A 21,862-nucleotide genomic window follows, 5' to 3' on the forward strand; every position below is an offset into this window, starting at 1 on the left:
ATTGAGACCCTTATGTACCTGCTGAATGGCCAGCACACCATTAATTCAGGCTTTTCCTGAGGGGTTGTGTTGAGCAGGGAGGGCCTTCTTTTAATTTCTTTAGCATTGGGGAATTCTCTAGTATTATTGGAATCATGATAATGTTACATAGTTCAAACAGTTTAGTCATAGTGTATGTGCCCCTAGAAACACAGGATAATTGGAAAAATAAATACAATATTTTTATAATTAAAATTCTGCACCCCTATCTAGATCAGTGGTTTCCTTAATGTCAATCTATTATTAAAAACAAAGTATGCAAGATGTCTAAAGGCAATCAGCTAAGAAGCACAAAGAGTCTTTCTTTGTCTGTCTGCATGTGGGACACTGCAAAGTAATGTCCTGGAAATAAAAATTTTTGTGAAAGTGCCTTAAGAAATAAATTCTCAAACCTTCCATCTCTAGGTCTCTGATTCAAATCCAGTTCAGTTATTACTACCTGATCTGCTGAGTGGTCCATGACAAGGCTCTTGAGCTCCTAGTGTATTTTATCTGTACAGTGATATACTATCACTATAACTGTTATTTGGTATCCTTGAGGGGAGTCTCAACAGCGAGGCCAGAGGACGAACCCACTGTTAAAACTGAAACTTCCTCTCACCCCCCGGGAAATACGGAGCACCTTGACAGAGCAGTATTGGGAAATTTGCATTGCATCTCTTCTGTGAATTTACCAAGCCTGCCAATCCTTTATTATCCTTTCACTTGTGAAAAAAAAATATGACTCAGATACATTTTCTTACACAGTATTTAGCTCAGATTAAAAGGTGTAAAAGGAAAATTGAATATGAAACTTACTTGGATCAAAAAATCATTCAAATCTTCCCAGATGACCTTTCACTAAGAGTAATGGGCCCTTATCTTGCTTAAATCAAAAGGTTCATAAATGGGAAGCAGCATCAATCTGTTTTGGGGCTGTATCCCCAGCCACACTTTACTGGGAAGCCATAGACTCTACTCAAAGGAGTTGTTGTATTTAATCTAAGAGGCAAGAGAAAATCGCACCACTTTAACTTCTGCAAAATGTCAGCTAAACAGCTCTCTCTCTCTCATGTAAGATAGTGTCTGAAAATATATTAACTTTTTATTTTGAGGTTTGATTCCTTATAGGAATAGTCAGTGCTCTACAGTTTAGGTACAATCCAGCTAGCCTTACGGTTATGAACTAGCTTAATATCCTGGCACAAAACCACTATCACAATTGCCACAGGCTTGTTTGGAAAGTTCAAAGTAAGTCTTTGATCTATTTTCATACTATAATTTTTTCATATGGAATCCCATCATATTTTTAGAAAGTGCTTATATGTGCTTGCCGTATGGCTAACCCAGTAGTTTCATGGCAGCATGCTTCTGTGTCATGAGGGGATCCAGGTATATGTCCTTAGCTCAGTCTCTTCCTCCCAGGCTAACAGAGGCTTGCAACACTGTTGGGACAGCACACTCAGTTTCTGTGTGAATATCTACTACTGCTGCTCTCTAGTGGCCTCTTCTTGCTTTAGCATACAGCTCTCTTGACCAGCTCTGGAGAGCACAGCGGTCAAACCTTCTTACCAGGAAAGAGTGACCATGATACTGATACTTGAGGATTGGACATGGGGGAAATAAAGAAGAGAAAGTATAAGAGAATCTTCAGTAAATACTGGGGAGGAATCTGTTTTCATTGACTATTTATATTAAAAATTATCTTACCCCCAAAAAATGAAGCTGGAACAGAAAGCCATTGTTAAGGTTAAAGCAATTATGCTTACTGCTTGGCTGCTAAATGGATCACTTAATGCAAAGTAGATGCAATGTCAGTAAATTTCCCACCATTTCCTGACTTTTCTGTGTTCAAATTTGTATTAAATTAGGTTTCTAAATCATATACAGATATAATAGGAACTGAGCCTTCAAACCATCCATCAAAACAAAGTTTTCATTAGGGACAAAATGAATTTAAAATTTGTTAAACTCTTAGGCACTATGAGAAATCCTATAAGATATTGTGTGGGTATTATTTTTTAAGTATTATTTAAACCCAATCATAAATGATAAACATCTGGCAGAAATTAAGCACTGGCTTTTCACCACTGAGTCCACCTCTGACTTCAGAGAAGATAATAGATTTTCACACTATCTGCATTTATGTGACAATAAGCACCAGTGCAAAAACAAAACTAGCAGTTGGAGGACTGTAATTATTAGAGCCTTTATTTCTTCAACCACCAAACCCTAACTTTGCCCAAAGACTCCAGAAAGGTTTGCTCCACTGGCTGCCCAGATGCCAAAGGTGCCGAAGGATAATCTATGCAATTGCATCTTTGCATTTAGATTTCAATCAAAAATATTTTTCCTACTAACAGCCAAATGAAAAGTTTAATTCTCAGTATTAAATCAGCGCTGTCCTTCCCAACATGCTTCTGAGTATTTAATTTTTTCCACTTATTCTGTTGCTTAAAGTAGGACCATAAGTAGCAGCTCTCCTTCACTCACTAACCCTGACTGGGGCCCTCAATTATATTAGTTACAAGGTTCATCAGAGAGGTATGACAGAATTTTCATTGTTATAATTTCCCCCCCATTTAGTGCATGATCTCATACCTACTGTAGTCAATAGGCAGTGGATCAATCACTTATTTGCCAGTGTCACTAATGTAAAAGCAGCTGCATCTTCACACAGTGCAATGGCCAACAGTACTGGCAGCCTCCTGTGAGAATCCAGAGATGCTGGGACTGGCCTCTAGGGGCACTCGGCATGTAATACAATGTGCACTTCCCTCACTCTTCTAAGGCTAGTTTACTTCATTTATGCAACTGCTGACCCAAACTTCTCACAAGATATTTGCCAAGCTGAGAAATACAAAAGATATCATTATTCTTCTCATTTTTGTCTTGACTCTTCCTCTTTTGTAGCATTCTACCACCTAACATATATACACTTTTCTCTTCTTTATTCCCCTTCATTCAAGAAAGGGCAGGTAACCTAAACTCAAATCTTAAAGCTTGGGATATATCAGGGTCACCTCGCTGGTAGATCGTCCAACAGGGGATAGTGAATGAGCAGAGCGGCTGCTTCTCTATCCCTCAGAGACCATCTTTAACAGCTTTTATCCACTGTGGCAGAGACCGGAAGTTTGAGTCAACTCCCAGACTTTTTTCTTATGGCCAGTAGAGCAATATCTCAGTGCCTCAGGAGTAGCTTGCAAAACATGTTTTCTTAATTCCACCATTCTTGACCTTCTTGACATAAAAAGAATTCTAAAAAATAATCCTGTTCTAAATCTCATGCTGGAATAGAAAAAAAGACCAGTCCAATGAAAGTAAGACAAACCTGGCAAGTCTGTCTCATTTTGAAAGAGCTATCTTATATTGGTCCATCTTTATCTATGTCGCATATACCAGTGGATTAAGGGCTGGCCAAAAGGGGCATTTGCCCTTTGCCAATATGTGAATGGAACCCTATTAGATTTAACAACACATTGTTTTACAAAAGATATATAGTATTGTTCTATTAACAGTGATTTAACTCCTGATGAGTTTACTAGAAATACAGCACAGGCTGAATGTACACCAATGGAGATCCTGCTGAATGATTCTTGGCTCCAGCCCATTAGGAAATGACAAAGGAAAATGTCAAGTTAATCCAGAGAAACTGAGTTGAAGAATGTAAGCATAATCTATTAAGGACATGGAGAGGAGACATATGGGATCTAGAGTAACAGCCGTGTTAGTCTGTATTCGCAAAAAGAAAAGGAGTACTTGTGGCACCTTAGAGACTAACCAATTTATTTGAGCATAAGCTTTCGTGAGCTACAGCTCACAGGTGCATCCGATGAAGTGAGCTGTAGCTCACAAAAGCTTATGCTCAAATAAATTGGTTAGTCTCTAAGGTGCCACAAGTACTCCTTTTCTATATGGGATCTAGTCACTCCTTAATGTGAGTGCTGAGCTGAGGTTGGGTGAGTGCTGTTAGGTAAGTATTGGACAGGTTCTTGTTCTGTGCGGTGTTTGGGGATTAGTGTAGTGATGTGGGGAGAAATTCAGAGAAGTTACATAGGCTTCTTGTGAATGACCCTGGTTTCATTTCTCTGAGCATGCTGAGAGCAGGGTCAGTGCAGTGTTTCAGCAGGATATCTATCTTCTTTCACTCTCCTAAATCAGGGTGAAAAGAGCTCAACAGCAGAATTTTCAGAAAACTATAGTAAGTAGTTTAATAAGTAAGTAAGTATAATTATAATAGTAAGAATTAAAAATATAGCCAAGAGTTTTAGAAGGGCTATAAATCCTCATGCTTCAGAACATAAGCCAACCACTAATTAATAGGAGGTTAGAAATAAACTTTCTGTACGGGTAGGTTATTCCACAACTGCCTGCTGAAGGGTTTCTTACACCTTCCTCTGAATCAGCTATTACTAGGTATTGTAGGAGACAGGACGAGATGGATCACTGGTCTGATCAAGTATGGCAATAACTCCTGTGTTCCTATTTCAGTACATCGAACAAAAGTCTGAGTGACATGTGTCAGGAGAAAGGCTTGTCTGTTTTGATGCCTTGTTGGACTGAGCCTCTTTTCCAATTTAAAGATGTATTTTTTAAACAGCTTTCTTGTTTTTAATACACTTGGGAGGCATTATTTACCACACTGTTAAGAAGTTGCAGTGTATATTAGGTTCTGCCCCATAAAATGATTTAAGCCCGTAACAATCAGGTGAAAATATAATGCTGTCTTTAGTTATTGCCCCAAAATGTTTGGTTTGCAAATTCAATTTTGCATAGCTAATTTAATTTACTTTCTGCTGACCTTCACATTAAGCAGAATAGATTAAACAGCCATACCTATACTATATATTGCAAATTTGTATCTGAGTGGCAACCAAAAATATTCTTAAAATTATCTACTGCACTCAAAGAGCTGTTGGAGATAGTGAAGAGAAGCTTGATACAAATCCCTATTGTATTTTATCTCATGCACTTTCCCTCCAGGGGATTCTAAGAATATTTAGCTCCTGGTGAATAAAAGAGATTGAGCAAGCATGCCTCTCAAAAATCTACATTTACTCCATGTCCCACAAACCTGGTGCTTTTTCACTCTTACTATTATAAATTACTTACAACAGAAATGTTGTACGAGGGAGCTGAATTTACAGTCAACAGTCGGTGATCTGATGTCCTGCACAAATTCCAGAAGTTTCTAGATTAAATCAGATGAAGCCACTACTTACAGTACACAACTTCACCTGCTCCTCTCTCTTCAAACTCCACTGACAATTCATTCCACTCAGTAATCACATCCCTATCACTAGCTACTCACCCAGTTTCCCTCTAGGCTTCCAGACAGTTCTCTAAGTTTCCTAATAGGCATAACAAGAACCCTGATGTTCTGATCACTTCACCTTTAACTTTTACAATAGTTAAGATTTTACTAGATTGACAAGAGAGCCTAATGCTTCTAATATCAAAATACTTTCAAATATGTGTTTGTATAAATACCGTCACAGATTGAAAAAATCCCACTGAATTTATTTTTCTGGGAAAAATAATCCCTCCAATCTAGGTTTCTAACAATTCTGCCTAAAGCCCATCCCAGCAGAATACCACTAATATGTCACCTAGAGGAAAAACTTTATTTCAACAGCAAAAAAGAAATCCTGCTTTACCTAATAACAGACAGCAGTGGAGGAACAGGAGCGGGTCAGATGGCAGCCTGACCTATGAAGGAGATCTGCATGTAGAATTGGGATCTACCCAGCCATTGCTAGTTTCCAATTTATATTCAGAAACAATACTACTTAAAAAAAAACAGAACAGAAAAACAGGAGTGTTTTCATCTAAGCCCAAATCTGCTTCAATCGCCAGTTAACACAGCACCAAGGAATGTTCTGTTGTTTAAGTTTTAATATCTTGAATCAAAGAATATTTAGTAAGCCAGGAAAGTGCCATGCACAGTAAAAACTAACTATAGCAAGATAAAAGGGAAATCAGAATTCTGGCCACATTCGCAACAATTTACATTATTTTATTTACTGACACCTTGGCACTGACATGTAACTTACTTAAACATAATTATTAAAGTGTCACAATACTAGGGTTTTTTTAGTGGTTCTATGGCCACATAAGCTTTGGTTTACTCTGGGTCTGTGTTATCTGTTCACTGAAAGGGGAATGAATGCCCGTTGTGAAGGGAGATAATGGCTTCCACGCTTGATGAGAGGAGCTCTAGGGTTGCAGATTCCCTGAAATGAATGCCAGTGTTGGCCCCCTCCTTCAGTGAAACCATGTTGTTACAGAGGTAATAAAAACAGTAATTTAAAACTGTGAAAAAACAGCATAGGCAGAGATTACAAGTGTAAGCAAAGTCAGGATGAGCTCCACCCTGACATCTGGTGGTGAGGTGTGGCAACTTGTGGAAAAGAACTTCAGGGGCTGATCTCATTTGCATAGGCACACCCACACCGCCTAGAATGAGGCTATAGCTGCCCAAATGGTCACTTTGGCTGCTGTGGGATCCCCAGTGTCTCTGTTATTGGGGCAGGAAGAATAAATTGTTATTACCCTGATTATGGGAATCAAGGACAGTGGAACTGTACTTGGCCTTTTGTTATGATGGAGGGACTCGCCATCAACTAAGGAGCACTTGCTAGGCAAGGCATATGGGTTCCAAAACTCTGTGACTTGAGAGAGGCTGGGGGCAGGTATTAATACTTGGTACTTACATGCTAATTGCACTTCCTCCTCTCTCCACTGTGAAATATCAGAGCTAATTTTGATTCCATTGGGAGTCTAGTTACAGGCTGCTGAGCCGAATTCACTTTGGGCTAATGGTGCACCAGCACTGAGGCTCCCCTACTACAAGCTGAAATCACAAAAGAGCTAAACTTACTTACAGCTGAAATCACTGAGTGTTCTGTTAAGTAGTGGGGGAGCCTGAAGATATATGGTGGAGCAGTTTGTGGAGCAGAGTGGTTTGTTGGATGCCTAGAGCAGCTCATGGGGTGGCTGGCAGACCGGAGCCCCATGGAGAGGTGGGGCCATCAGCTTTGGACCACGTAAGGTGCTCCTTAAACTCCCCCCCCACCCCAATCTCCACCCAGGTTGGGAGGTAAAACTCTGCAAATGAACTTTTGAACTCTGGGGCTGCCCTAACCAGGGACAGAGACTTTTGGGTTGTTGGACTTTTGGGACTTTGGGTTGCTGGACTCAAGAACCAAAGGGAAAGGACATGCCCCAATTTGCTTGGGGTGGGTTTTTTGCTCATGGGTTGTATTATGAATCCTGTTGGTGGTGGTTCCCCAACATAACGCCACATTGTTTCTCTCTGTTATTAAAAGGCTTTTTGCTACACTCAGACTATGTGCTTGCAAGAGGGGAAGTATTGCCTCTTGGAGGCACCCAGCGGAGGTGGTATATATTTGTCCCAGGTCACTGGGCGGGGGCTCGAGCCGGTTTTGCATTGTGTTATTGGAATGGAACCCCTACATACTGAACCCGGCCCTGGTTGCTGCCAACTCTGACAGGCAGAAGGGTTACACAAGCAATTACATCTTTTTAACTGAACTGGGATCACATGGGCTCCAACCCTGCAAACACTTATTCACATGCTTAACTTTAAGTCCCGCTCCACAACTGAACTCAAGTACATGATCTTCTCATTGCACTAATCCTTTCTCTCTTTTTTCCCCTCCTATCATTTGTTAAACCTACTTGTTGAATTTTCTCTTTAATCATGCTCAGTTCTGCACCCCCACACATGCACCCGCTAAGCAAAGTCAGTGGTGCTTTATCTATGCGTATCTGATTACAAGATTTTATGATGTTTGTGGTAGAGACTGACTTTTACTCTATGTTTGTACGACACCTGGCACAATGAGGCTCAGTCCTTAGTGGCGTCTCTGCTTCCTACATTATACAAATGATAAATAACAGTATTATGTTCCTATGCTGGAGACAGTTAGCCAATCTACAGAGCATTTCCTTTTATAAGGCAACTCTTGTAACACAGCTGTCTCTGTGTTCTACAAGTGTATTACAGACTTGGGTGTGATTGGGTCATAAAGTTTGTCAGGGATAAGTTCTCATGAATTTGCCTTATCTTTGGAGTCTACCTATCTGCCAAAAGGAAAAATGAAAGCCCTGACTCTCCACCAAGAAACACACAGAGAGACCCTGTGCCTCCATTGTGGCCCAGTAACACCAATAATACTCTTCACAGACACAGATGTTTACCACCACAAGTTCCTTGCAAAATCAGACCCTAACTCTTTACTATGGTCTTCTTTCTCATTCAAATTTGTATTGTAAATGATTTTATATCAGAACATGACTGAAGTTAAACTGGATACTTGCCCTAACCCAGGACAACAAGTATGAGAAACTGGATAGCTCAGAGACCACATCTGCTCCTCTCAGCTGCCTCTTACTATCAGCGACATCCCTCATTTCGAGCACAAATTCATTTACTTCAGTCTTACTCTGTAAAGGAGTAAAGTAGAACATTCAGGCACAGGCCAGCATAATGATCAGTTCAAACCGCCCCTAAATTAAAGGATGATGTATCAAGGTCGTGAGCAGTCTACTCCATAATGTTCCAGCGATGTAAATTTACATACGTTACAAAACAAATGAAACAACATCTCTGCCCTGAAGAGCTTCCAATCTAAACCATTCTATATGAGCAGGAAGACTTCAATTCCTGTCCTGGTTATAAGATTAAAATAAAATGCCAAATCCTCCACGAATTATGTCCCTAAAGCTACACAGGCGCCTCTGGTTTCAGAGTAACATCCGATGCAGTGAGCTGTAGCTCACGAAAGCTGATGCTCAAATAAATTGGTTAGTCTCTAAGGTGCCACAAGTCCTCCTACAGGCGTCTCTGCATCTGTCAGTCTCTGCATGGTGAATATTTTCTGTATCCAATTTCCTTTTGTAAGTAAAGTAAACGAAGAGCTCTAGGTAAGAGTCAGATAGGCAAAGAAGCCATTTAGGCCAGTGGGCTGGATTTACAGAACCTCGGTTCCCTTCCCGCCGCTGGGCCCTGCGCTGTGAGCTCGAGCAGCTCTCTGTGCGGCCATTTCCCTCCCGGGCGAGCCCGCCTCGCCGGTTTGGGCTGGAAGCTCTTCAGGCCTGGGACCGACCCGGCCTCCATTTGTGGAGTACCTAGAACAACTGGGGCCTGCTACGCCCCTTGTCACGGAAACGGCCGTTAGGAGAGGCGCCCGCCACCACGCGCACGGCGTAGCTCGAGCTCACAGCCGGGTCTAGCCCCGCCCCCCGCGGCCCGAGCCGGTGGAACAGTTCCGGTGCTGCGTGACCCGGAAGCGGAAGCGCGCACAGGGGGATCGCTTCCGCGCGCTGCCGGGCCGAGGCCGGGAAGTGGCGGCGGTAGCAGCAGCGATCGGGGCCCCGCAGCGGGACCGGCCATGTGAGAGACCTCCGCCGCCCAGGTGAGGCCCTACCTGGGTCGAGGCGCAGAGGGGGACGCCCGGGCTCCCCCTTCGCTCCGGCGGGAGGTGAGAGGGGCCGAGTCTCATCGCTTCGCCGCCTGGGTCTGACTGCCCGTGGCGCGGCCTGGGCCCGGCCCCGGCCCTGGCCCCCCGGCCCTCTCCGTCCCAGAGCGGCGCCTCCCCTCAGCCCCCGCGGCGCCGCTCGCTGGGCGGGGCCCTCCCGGCTGGGGGCGAGGCCGTCGTGTTCCGGTGGGCGCCGGCGCACCCCGTTCAGCCCCGCTGGCGCCCAGCGGCCGGCAGGGGCGGGCACAAAGCAGCCGTGGGATGGGCAGCCCCGTGGAAGCCCTCAGCCCACGGCTGTTAACGGGGCAGATGCCTCGCGGGGGGATGTTCACTTCGAAGCTTAGTGGGGCATCCACCGGAGGCGGGCTGAGTTGTGCTGCCGAGGGTCAAGCTCTGCAACACGCTTTGCAAAGTTACGTAGTTAGACAGTGCTTCACGAGCAGCGCCGGTCGTAGACGCCTTCTACCTTTGGCTATACAAAAGCAAATCCTTCCTTCAGTGCCTGGCTCTGCTATAGACTTCTTTAGTAACCTGGGGCACATCATTTAATCTCTCTGTACTTCAACTTTCTATCTGTAAAATGGGTATAATAGTTCCTTTGTCTTTTTTAGATTGTAAACTTTTCTGGGCATGAACTCTTAATACATGTAGTGCAGCTAATGTGCTTGAGCCTTGAGATGCTCTGCATAACCAATAATAAAGTACCAAATTTTGTAAAAACAAGCTTTTATAAAATTTAAGACCAACTATTTATTTCCAAAATATATTATTCTAATAATATTTTATCTTGCAATGTTTGAACCCAAACATCCTAGTACTAAGAGTGTAAAACTCTCTTTAAACAAAACAGGAAAAGTTTTATTGATGTTCATTGTCCCAGATGAAAGAAATAAAATAAGAAAACACAGACAATAAATAGTGAAAAGAAAACAACATTTTAAAAATACTTTCACTTTTGATATCTAACTTCTTAATAATATGTAAAGAAAATTTTGTTTACAGTATGATTAAGTTGACTGCCTTTATGTAAACACTTTTATTTTTAATGGTAAACTTTGTATACAACAGCAAGAAAACAGATCCCTTCTAGAAATGTTACCATGTTGAACCCACATGTATTCTGTTGTGTACATCTTTATGGGATTAGGATGTATGCTTGTTGAAAGATGGTAGTTTAGGGTAGTCATAGTAATGTCTTTCAAAAATGCATTTAGCATAGCATTTGTTATAAAGAATAAGAATTCTTATAGTAGGATAATCATGGAAGACAAGTTGTTCCTAAATACAGGAAAAGAGGTAACGGCAGTCTGCTTCTTCCTAAATGATGGCATTTTTCATAGTAAAATGCAAAAAATTCATATGACTAAATAGAGATTGTGTAGTAAAATGATTCTTGCCTGTTATGTTGTTACTGAAGAGCTGCACTTCGGTAGCCTTGTCATGTGCTTCTGCAAAGCAGAAAATAACTTATCCATGACAGTACTGTTTTTGCATCGCTGTCATGATAGGCTGCATGGGCTGGAATTCTTGCAAAGAGACTGGGTTTCTTTCTTTATCTGGGATGCCTGCAGCCTTAGCATAGGCATAAGGAAAGCGATGCTCCTAATAAGAGCTGATTGCACTCCTGTAAAAGAGAAGCAATATCTGTAGGAAAGAGTGAAGGGAATGAAAGAAGGAAAATGAGGACCACTGGTAAATACTAAGATTAAACATGCAGACTCCATTAGACCTGTTACCTGGTTCCTACTTCCCAAAAGAGCCCTCTTAGAAGCAGATACAAGGCAATTAACTGGTTGGTAAGACCTCAGAAATAGCTTTCCTTCCACTAACAGATTTTAAAATCTGATACTTTTATTAATAATCTGATGGTTTAAAAGGAAATCAACCATTCAGCATTTTGACTGGCTGGCACTTTCTATCAGTTATTGGACAAATTGATATCAGATAATGATCACCCATCATGAGTGACTGAAAATGATCCTATGACAATTCAATACACGTCTCAGAGTAACAGCCGTGTTAATCTGTATTCGCAAAAAGAAAAGGAGTACTTGTGGCACCTTAGAGACTAACCAATTTATTTGAGCATAAGCTTTCGTGAGCTACAGCTCACTTCATCGATGTGTAGCTCACGAAAGCTTATGCTCAAATAAATTGGTTAGTCTCTAAGGTGCCACAAATACTCCAATACACGTCTGTTTACCTCCTGTAAATGGTAGTGAGGTTACGAGGAATGCTGATTAGTTACACACAAATGCAAATAAGTATATTGTGTTTATTCACTTTCAGTGGGTCACACTTTTTTGCGGGGGGGGGGAGGGGGTAAGACCTCTAACTAAATAAAAAAAAGGCAAAACAATTATGCTGCTTTAATTTTTAGCCTTAATGTAGATCTTTCCTTTCCCCTTATTAAATTTTGGATGGAGTTCTGGCAACTTCTGTTTTGAATGCAAAGTGGATCTCTGCCTCCAAAATGACCAGAAAGAGGTTATATAATCATGAGTTATTGTTTGAATTGTTATGGGTGACTTGCATCACCATTCTCTTTGTGTAGTCTGTGCGTTGCATGCAAATAGTGATGCTGTTTCTTTAGCATCTCCTAAATGAAATAATGATACCTGTCAAATTTTGCATACATGTGCTTGTTTGTAATAAGAAGAATGAGCTTAATCTTCAGCAAGGCAGTTTTAGGTTAGATATTAGGGAAAACGTTCTAAATTTAAGGGAAGTCAATCTCTGGAACAGGTTTCCAAGGGAGATTGTGGAAGCCTCATTTTTTTTGTAAGCTTTCAAGAACAGGTTGGACAAACATCTGTCAGGGATGGACTAGGTTTACTTGGTCCTGCCTCAGTGCAGGGGACTGGACTTGATGACCTCTCAAGGTCCCTTCCAGCCCTATGTTTCTATGATTCAATGAGTGAATTGGGGCTTCTTTCCTAGATTTTTGTCCAATCTCTGTTAAACGTTAGAAGGCACTTTTTTTGAAAGTCAGAACTTTGTTCTAAGAGATAAAGATGTCAACAAGATAGATAATTTGAAGAAAATCTGAATACTATGCAGTGAAAAGTGTATTCCTGTGATCGACTGTCACAGTCTAATAGTTTCTTTCATTCTGTTGATCATAAAAAATAATAGTTTTTCTTTCAAGTAGCTGATGTGTAAAAAGTTCTGGAAGCTCAAATAGCATCTGACCACACCACATCTGATTCAACCTTGTGCTCTTTTTAAAGTTTTCAGTTACGTAATCTACAAATATATCCACACAGCTAAATGGGAAGTTAAAGTTGGCCTTTCTATAGGTCTTGACCACATTAGCATTTCAAATGCAATTATATAAAAAAATTTTGGTGTTTCCATAATTCCTGTTAAGGATTTGTAACCCAGTAACTATACACCCCTGTTGGCCTATGTCTTTGCTTATAATTTGGTACTTTAAATAAAACTTTAAAATATCAATCATCTCTGTTTCTTTACTATCTTGTAACAGACTTTGAGCCCAGGTACTTCTCTTCCTTTTGTAACTAAACAGCTGAACGATTTGAGACCCTTAATAACCTTCAGTTTCTTTGAAGAGTTTAGTCTTGTTAGGTTCCAGTTTAAGCAAGAAAAACACATACTTTAAAAGGTGCTAAATCAAGGGGTTTTGCAATAAAGTAACATTTGAAAAAGATCAAAATTTGTGTCACTGTAACGATCTCTCAGCTCCCCACTAGCAACATCTACTTCTTTCTCCTTTTAAAAAATGAGGGGCAGAAAAATATTGTTCATAATAAAGGTCATTAAGTCTGCTCTATTTAGGACTCTGACAGTCACTTTCTTGCAATATGTGACTTGTCATATTGAAGTATGAAATAACATATATAAATAACTTAGAGTGAATTCCTTTCTTAAAAGGGGCCAGTGTGCTCTTAAAGAAAAGTTTGAGGAGATGATTTGGCTGGCAGTTGGAAAACAGAATTGATTTCTCCCACTTGAGAAACTTTGGGACATTGTGGAATTATTTAATAAGAAATGCAAGCAACCCTACTGCAGTAATCTCATCAAAATAACCACTTTTTTTTACTCTTGACCCTCCTAACCACGTGCATGAGTAACCCTATCCCCATAGAATAACTAGTTGTACAGAATACACAATACAGCTTAGATATCCAACCTTCATGTTTGTGCACAGATGGTGCAGCAGTTTGTGATCTTGTAGAACATTTTTAAAATCGAAAGACTAAGGGGAATAGAAAAGGTAGAAACAGCCTGGCAACTGTGGAGGTTCCTAAAAGTTTTGTTTCTTTGGGTAAGTAAACCCACTTATCTGAAACATGTCAGCCCACTTAAGTGTCCCTTTCTAAAAAGAGGAAAGACTTGAAGATAAGAGAGTGGAATGAGCAAACTTAGTCTCATCATAAATGCTGCTTAGTTATGTTGAAACTGGTTATATTTTCCTCTCTCTTGCAGCACAACACTAGATTTGTAATGAAATGGAGTCTGGGACAAACTCTTTTCGAGTGGAATTTCCTGATTTTTCTAGCACCATTTTGCAGAAGTTGAACCAGCAGCGCCAGCAGGGACAGTTATGTGATGTTTCCATTGTAGTTCAGGGCCATCTGTTCAGAGCCCATAAAGCTGTCCTTGCAGCCAGCTCACCTTACTTCTGTGACCAAGTGCTCCTGAAAAATAGCAGGCGAATAGTCCTTCCAGATGTGATGAATCCAAGAGTGTTTGAGAACATCCTTCTGTCTACTTATACAGGACGGTTGGTGATGCCTGCTCCAGAAATTGTCAGTTATCTGACAGCAGCAAGTTTCCTTCAGATGTGGCACGTAGTAGACAAATGCACTGAAGTGTTAGAAGGGAACCCAACAGTTCTCTGTCAGAAGATGAATCATGGCAGTGATCATCAGTCCCCAAGCAGCAGTAGCTATAATGGGCTTGTTGAAACCTTTGAGCTGGGCTCTGGAGGACAGCCAGACTTCCACAAAGTGCAGGAGCTAAGGGATGGTGAAAATGAAGAAGAAAGCTCTAAAGATGAGCTGTCATCGCAGCTAACAGAACATGAGTACCTTCCCAGTAATTCTTCAGCAGAACATGACAGACTCAGCACAGGAATGACAAGTCAGGATGGCGAAGAGGGAGCCAGCGACAGTGCAGAGTGTCAGTATACAAGGCCTATCTATAGCAAACCCAGCATCATGTCACACAAGCGCTGGATCCATGTGAAACCAGAAAGATTTGAACAGGACTGTGAAGGCGTAGATGCACATACTTATGATGAGCACCAGGTGTCTGAATCCATGAATGTCATTCAGACAGAGCATTCTATCCAGTCTTCAGGAGTTGAAGACTTTCATGTAAGTGACAAAAAGATGGAGGCAGAATTTGATGAACAGGCTGATGAAAATAACTACGATGAGCAAGTTGATTTCTATGGCTCTTCTATGGAAGAATTTTCTGGTGAAAGGGCAGATGGAAATCTAAATGTTCACAGACAAGATGTTATGATAGCAGCAGGGTATGGTGAGAGCATTGAAATGACTACAGGAATTAAAGAAGAAACCACTCTCTCTGGATTCTCACCTACTGACAAACTATATCCTTGTCAGTGTGGTAAAAGCTTTACACACAAGAGTCAGAGGGATCGGCACATGAGCATGCACTTGGGTCTTCGGCCTTATGGTTGTGGTGTCTGCGGTAAGAAATTCAAAATGAAACATCATCTTGTCGGCCATATGAAAATCCACACAGGCATAAAACCTTACGAGTGTAATATCTGTGGGAAAAGATTTATGTGGAGGGACAGTTTTCATCGGCACGTAACTTCTTGTACTAAGTCATACCAAGCCTCCAAAGCTGAGCAGAATACTACTGAGATGAACTAAAACATAAGACTTATAATTGTTTAGCAGAGTAAGCAAAATAAACTAATTATGCAAATATTGTCTGGTACTTGCTATTGTAAAATTTAAGGTTTTGGTTTTTTCAAAGTTCTAAGGATGTTGCTGATACAGCTGTGAGCAGACCAAATTTTTGTCCATCTACTGTCTCCACTGCAGGTGCTTCAACCCTGCCCTGATGGGACCCCTTTAGAGGTGAGAGGGAAGTTCAAATCTCCATGGCTTATTCATAGGACCCTCTGCTGAGACTGTAACTAATGAGGCCAATTGTGGTGATTTTTTTTGTTATATATTATTGCTGTTATTTATTATTTGTTTCACAGTAGTGCTCAAGGGCTGTGACGAAGGCTACATTGTGCTAAGAGTTAAATAAACATACTGTAAGTTCCAGACCCAAACCCCACAATCTTAAAGCTTCAATCCTGCAAACACTTATTCCTGTGCTTAACTTTATGCATGAGAAGGTGGCAATAAGGGTAACAGTAGCACAAGGTTGCATAGGTTAGCTATGTGTAGAAATTGCAGGATTCAGGTGTTTTTGTTTTAATAAATGAATAAAGGATTTTAGTTATATAGAACTGGCTGTCAGCAGGGAACTGAACAGATGTCACCAACTTACTTAACATGGGTCATTAAATAGCCTTCAGATAGCTATATTTTTTAGTGAAAAGCCACTTTTTGAGTCAAGCCTTCCTTTACTTGTTTGTTTACTCATATTTTTCTCTGGTAGAGTGTCTGGTTCTGTCTCGTTACTGGGCCTAGTTCTATTTGTTCGTTTTTGTAAAGCACTTGGATATATCATGATGTGTGCTGCATAAATTTAAGAGACAGTTACATTAAAACTTCATTTGTTTGTACCCCTGCAGTGTATGATGGTAAATTCGGTTGGGCTGTCTTTCAATCTTGGCTGCCACATCGTAAGAGAACTTGTAGAAGTGTGTGTGTAGCAAGAGGGCATTTTATCAAAATGTTTTTATTTTTTTAAGTGCATAGTTGGTATTATTCCAACACTCAATAAAGCCTTTAACCTATAGCTCAAGTTTCAGATTTTCATGGCTTACTGCAGTAGCAAGTACCAAACTCACTGTACAGTACAGACTTGGGTTTTTTTGGTACTAAAACTTGTTTGAAAATTTCTATCCTCTTAAATCTGAAGAGCTAGAGACTTGCTTCAGGAAGTTCTTATTAGTCATTGATAAACTGTCATTTAAATATTTAATCCTCTACTGTTTGAACAGTGGGGTCCATAATACATGTTCTTGATTGTCAATTACTGTGACTCTGATCACATTCAGAGACACAAGAAGGTCAGAGCTGTTTTCTCTCCAAATGAAGGCCCTTGCTGACAAAATTTAAATTACCCTAGTTGGATCCCTTTTAATTACACAGTGGGACATGGTGCCATGCACAAGTTTCAGGTTTGTGAGCAATTCTGGATTCTTAGTTGTGGGAAGGTGGCACTCGTGCGCTATGAGGAGGATATATTATACACTGGACTAATGCTCTAGCAGATGGAGCAGTGTCGTAGTTTGGGGAGATTTTGACATCCATCCAGGCTGCAGGGAATGCACCAGTTGTGAAGGTGGAGATAAGATAGGGGTTGAAGAAGGCAGCTCAAAATGGCTGAAAGCCTTTGCATTCCTACTCAGAAGCAGTTAACCTTATGATGTAGTTTACTACCTGGTGTAAGAACGAAAAAGCCTTCTTAGCATACACTGGGGTCACAATCAGAAGAGGTGAGTCTACATACATGTAGCCCTCTTCCAGCACTGGTAACTTGTAAGAAAATAGTTAGCCAGGACCAAATAGCTACCAAGCATGACTGGCCCCAAGTTGCATCCAGATTCTGCAATCTGTAGAATCATGGAACTAAAATACAACATGACCCATTATGTTAAAGCCACACACACAAACCAGTAATTCCCCTTTTAGCTGTTTTTCTTCTTTATCTGCTTAACAGCCCAATTAAAAAATTATTTTAACATCTAACCAAACTGTATCCTGAACATGAATGTCTGACACAAAGGTGAGCTTCATTACTTGGTGGGCTATTATTACTGCAACTCTTTGGCATATTACTTAAACTTAAGTAAAAATGGGTTTTTTTAAAGGCTCTCAAATTTTACTCTATCAATTCTTCAGATATTTTTCATACAGAATTTTGAGTACAGAAAATGAGTCCATTGCTGGCAATGGACATACAAATGGTCAGCACTAAGGAGTTCCTGTTCTTAGCACTTACTTGAACATCAAAGCAGGGTGGGGGTGATAATTGCTGTCTAACCCATGTACTCAAGGTAACTAAACAGGGATCTATCTGTTCACTAACACTGTAACCTGATCAATGTATAAAAGCACTTTGTATTTAAAAATCTTTATACATTTTTTTACATTTAGAAATTATATAGTCCTTCTATGGTTTCTTTCCACATTTACACTCACTATTTAATATTGAAATTTATAATGATAGCAGGTTATTTCCTTGTGTGTTTACATGAGTGTAGGGAGAGGGTTCCTGTACTTACTGGCCCTTTTTTTCCATTTCCCCACCTCCTTACCACATACAGGGAGTACTTTTTGTGACTTTCATGGTTCCATTTGGAGGAGATAATGCTCCTGTTCTCTTCAAGATTGTTCCAGTACAGTGGCTGTCATTCTTTTCCATACTGTGACCCCCCAAAGGACAACAGAGAAGATTTGGGGACCCATCTGGCCATAAAAAAGAGAGGGTGGTTGGAAACCCCAAGTTGAGAACCTATGGTCGAATAACAAAGTATACTTCCATCAGACCCAGACCACCCTACAGAGCTGCCTGTGAACCCCTTTCGTTTACTGGCTTGAGATGACTTTTATATGGGACTTTTAAAAGTTGACTTCAAATAGGAGTAATATTTAGAAAACTTTGAAATAGAGCTTTAAAATAAATGTACTAAGAGACACTTTAAAGGTTTTATACAGGTGTAGTAGGTGTGTGTGTATCCTTTTAATGACTTTTCATGAATAGTAACTCTAACATCTAATACTGTTTCCACCCAATAGGTTGTGACATTTTGTGTTGAAAATCCAGCATATATGACTCCATTAACATTTGTAATCCTTGACACTTGGATTTTTGGTATTAATCTACATGATCCACACTTAGCTAACTAAAACAAGAAAAGCTGAATGCAGCTTCTTCCAGAGCCTATAAGCACCACTATTGGGATGGCCTTGTGTAAGGGATAAAAGATGCATTCTGGTCTTGCAAACAAGGGATCCACTTAATATATATTTTAAGGTGAATGTTATGCATTTATGCTTATGCTTTATAATTTTAGATGAGACCATTTAAAAACATGGTTTTGTTAATTTTTTATCCTTCCCTTGAATATCCCCCTCTTTTTGCTAGTAGACATTTGCAGAGGGGATGTTTTATAAACACCTGGATCATTGTAGAGAGATAAGAAGTGGTAACAATTTCAGAATCTTCTGTTACTGAGAGTCCACTGCATGGCCTGCTGGTGATAAGAACTCTCTAAGGAGACTAAAGTTAAATTCCTTCCAATTCCATCTCTAGGTTTTTTAAGACCATCATTACCCATGGTATCTAAGCAATTGCAATTCTGAAGTACAGTCTCCTGAAGTCACAGTGACAAGTACCTGACTTCTTTTCTCAGAGGAGCTGTGAATCTGTCTGTCAGGAGTCGTTTTTCTCCTTTTTTGGGTTTATATATTAGCATTCCCATTTTGCACACTAGTATTTAAAAAAAATAAATAAATAAAAGCACCTTCCCAGTTTCAAGTAGCAACCATTCTTGATCGCTTCAAGGACAAGCAGAGAGACCCTAGATGGTACTACTGAAAGATCTTTGGTCTCAATTTTTCCTCTGATGTAGCTTCCCTGTTAAGACTGTGATAAATACCACACATCAGAGGCCAGGAGGGAGCTCTGAGATTGCCATATTTCAATGTCTTTTATTATAAGGTCCATACTTGACATCACTGTACTTCTGGACACGAAAGAATGGACATCCTTCAGACCACCTAAAGTGAACATTATTGGGCTGATGCCAGAGAGCTAACCCATCTTTGAATCCTGAGAGCCAGCAGTTTTGTATTTAGTTTGTCATCGTTATTTAGTAGAGTTGGAAGTTTTCTCAAAACAGCAAAGGATTATATTTAATTATATTTAACTGGGTAGTTAGAGTTTTTAGTTAAAAAGCTCTAAGTTGTCTGTGCCCCAAGGGGAGATGCTGGAAAACCAATATATTTTTAATGTGATGAAATTATCAGACTCTGATAACTTTGCTTGAAGCCTGTGTCATAAGTCAATTGCTGCTGCTTTTTTGTTCTCCAAGGGATCTTTCTTCCAGAAATGTAACTGTTTATGCAAGTGAGATACAAAAGTTTTTATTATAAACAAAATGTCATTCATAATAGTAAAGTTGCATATCTTATTGATACTTTGTGAGATGTTATGCCTGTATTGCAAAGGTTGGATAATTTTGTCTATATAATATTGCTGTCCTAATTGCACAGCATGGTTTTACTTAATTTAATGTTGCTGTTTAATATTTTCTTCTTATAGAAGAGATCCATGCTCTTTTTGGTATAACATGTTTTAATAAATGTTATCTGTCAACTTTGTAAATGTTTCCTTTTTTAATTCTAAGTAAACAAAATGAGTGCCTGTTTAGCTCTAATAGTGTTTAGCTATTGCCATGAAAGATAACAGCTCAAACATAATTTCAGTACATCAAAAAGAAGCCAGTACAATAAAAAGTCATTACATATTATAATAAAATAAGTAAAAGTACACCTAGTAATGCATCTTTATTGACATATCAAGTTTACCTTCTAATTTTGCCTAGTAAGTTTTTCTTCTAAATACACTTCAGGCTGATGAACATGTAAACTATGTAACTGAGGGCCCTGTGCCTGCTTAACCAATATAATCCATATTCTTGATTCTTCCTTTTTTTTTTTTTTTTCTTTCATTGGGCCACTGTATACCACATCTGGGCTTGGCAGTGGGAGAGCTAGGGATCTAGTCTTAAACTACTTGACTGTCAGTGTCCCAGAAATCAGCGTCAGTTACACTGTTTCTAACACCTGTAGCAAGAATAAAATGTTCATAATTTAACAGCTACTTTTGTCTTCTGTCTTGAAGACTCTGGGAATTCAGTGACGGGAATTGCTGTAGGATTCAATTTTGTTGCCACTGTTAACTATGCTTGCACGTGAAGAGGCAAACAGAACCCTTTGCATTTTATTGGTTGATATAAATCCCACTATATATAAGGCCCCAGCCATTATCGTAGGCATCAAGATATATGGGCCACAATATAGTGGAGATCAGCCTGTGTACCACTGGCAGTTCTTAAACCCTTTGGAACACTCAATTCTATGTTCTGTATTAATTACAGGAGGTCAAAGTAGATCTAATGGTTCCTCACATTGCACCTTAACCATTTTTCATATAGATAAACAGCATGCCGTAACTAGTTGTTCAGATTCTAGCATCTGTTCTGCTGTAAGCAACTTGATTTCTAATGTGCCACAATTACTTAATATTTAGGCCTTAACGAGGAAAAAAATTGCAGCTTGAAGGGGAGACTTGCAGGTTTTTCACCCCTGTGCTCCTAAATATGTAATGTTTAATTTTATATAAAACATGTTTCTCTTAAGTAAACTTCCCAGTAAGCTAATTGAGACCAATGTTGAATTTACTTTTAACTTGTTCCAAGATGTCTATTAAAACTGGTATTCTAGATGTGTATGGTTGTACCATCTTATAGATATTTCTAAAATCACATTACCAAACACCTTCATTTACAGATTATCTTTTTTAAAAAATCATAGCACTATGAAGTTTTCAGTTCTCTTAACATTCCTGTTTGTATTTATCACAACAATTTACCTTAATTTAACTGTGTATTGTACTGTATCCAGTTAGCACAATATGTTGCACAAACAACTTCTAAAAATCACTAAATCACATAGTTTAAGTGGTGTCAATTCTTCTCTTCATACAAGCACAACTACCAGTAATTCCCGTCAAAATTAACTTTAGGAATAGAACAGATGCTCAGTCTGCAAACATATAAAAAGGAACACTGTTGTCGCTGACAGAATTTCCACTCTAGATAAGGTTCCAGTATGCCTTCATAATTGCTTTTGGTACTACCAGCGTTAAAGGGAAATGTGCTATGTGAGTCCACTGGGCTTGTGGCCTCTAGTATGTAATTCAATTCCACCAAAATAATACAATAATTTATAATTATCATTTAAACTCAGGTGATTAACTCCATCTTGCAGCAGATTTTATTTATCTATAAAAAGTGTTTTACTTAGTAGTGAGCAATGATGGGTTGCAATACATCCTGCACACATGACCAACACAAACAGAGAACAACCATACCTGTTTCTGCTGTAGGGCTTCCCCCTTGCAGTTCAGGAACAGGCCCTTTACTTACT

At 39.8% G+C, this 21,862-nt stretch overlaps 1 protein-coding gene and 1 long non-coding RNA gene across 9 annotated transcripts in view; one reads left to right on the forward strand and one right to left on the reverse strand.

The window, feature by feature from the left end:
* LOC114019749 overlaps positions 1–9,654 on the reverse strand; it is a 218,544-nt gene extending 208,890 nt beyond the window's left edge. For both annotated transcript variants that reach the window (XR_006286183.1, XR_003564748.3), the window contains exon 1: positions 9,471–9,654. This is a non-coding gene — a long non-coding RNA (uncharacterized LOC114019749). The remainder of the gene's footprint in view (positions 1–9,470) is intronic.
* ZBTB43 (zinc finger and BTB domain containing 43) lies at positions 9,311–20,032 on the forward strand. 7 transcript variants are annotated; one of them, XR_005222573.2, is made up of 4 exons: positions 9,311–9,458; positions 13,971–15,419; positions 15,566–15,678; positions 17,974–20,032. XR_005222573.2 is itself a non-coding variant. In XM_037880089.2 (4 exons), exons 2-3 carry the CDS (start codon positions 13,994–13,996, stop codon positions 15,583–15,585), a joined length of 1,230 nt encoding a protein of 409 aa, XP_037736017.1. In that variant the 5' UTR covers positions 9,311–9,458; positions 13,971–13,993; the 3' UTR covers positions 15,586–15,601; positions 17,974–20,032. The 7 variants fall into 7 exon arrangements, 4 of the variants coding, with proteins under 4 accessions (XP_037736017.1, XP_037736015.1, XP_037736014.1 ...); XR_005222574.2 differs by having other exon boundaries at positions 15,566–15,601; XR_005222575.2 differs by having other exon boundaries at positions 13,971–15,203.
* The last annotated feature ends 1,830 nt before the right edge of the window (positions 20,033–21,862 follow it).

This window comes from Chelonia mydas, chromosome 16 (genome assembly GCF_015237465.2).
Source record: "Chelonia mydas isolate rCheMyd1 chromosome 16, rCheMyd1.pri.v2, whole genome shotgun sequence".
Lineage (NCBI taxonomy): Eukaryota > Metazoa > Chordata > Testudines > Cheloniidae > Chelonia > Chelonia mydas.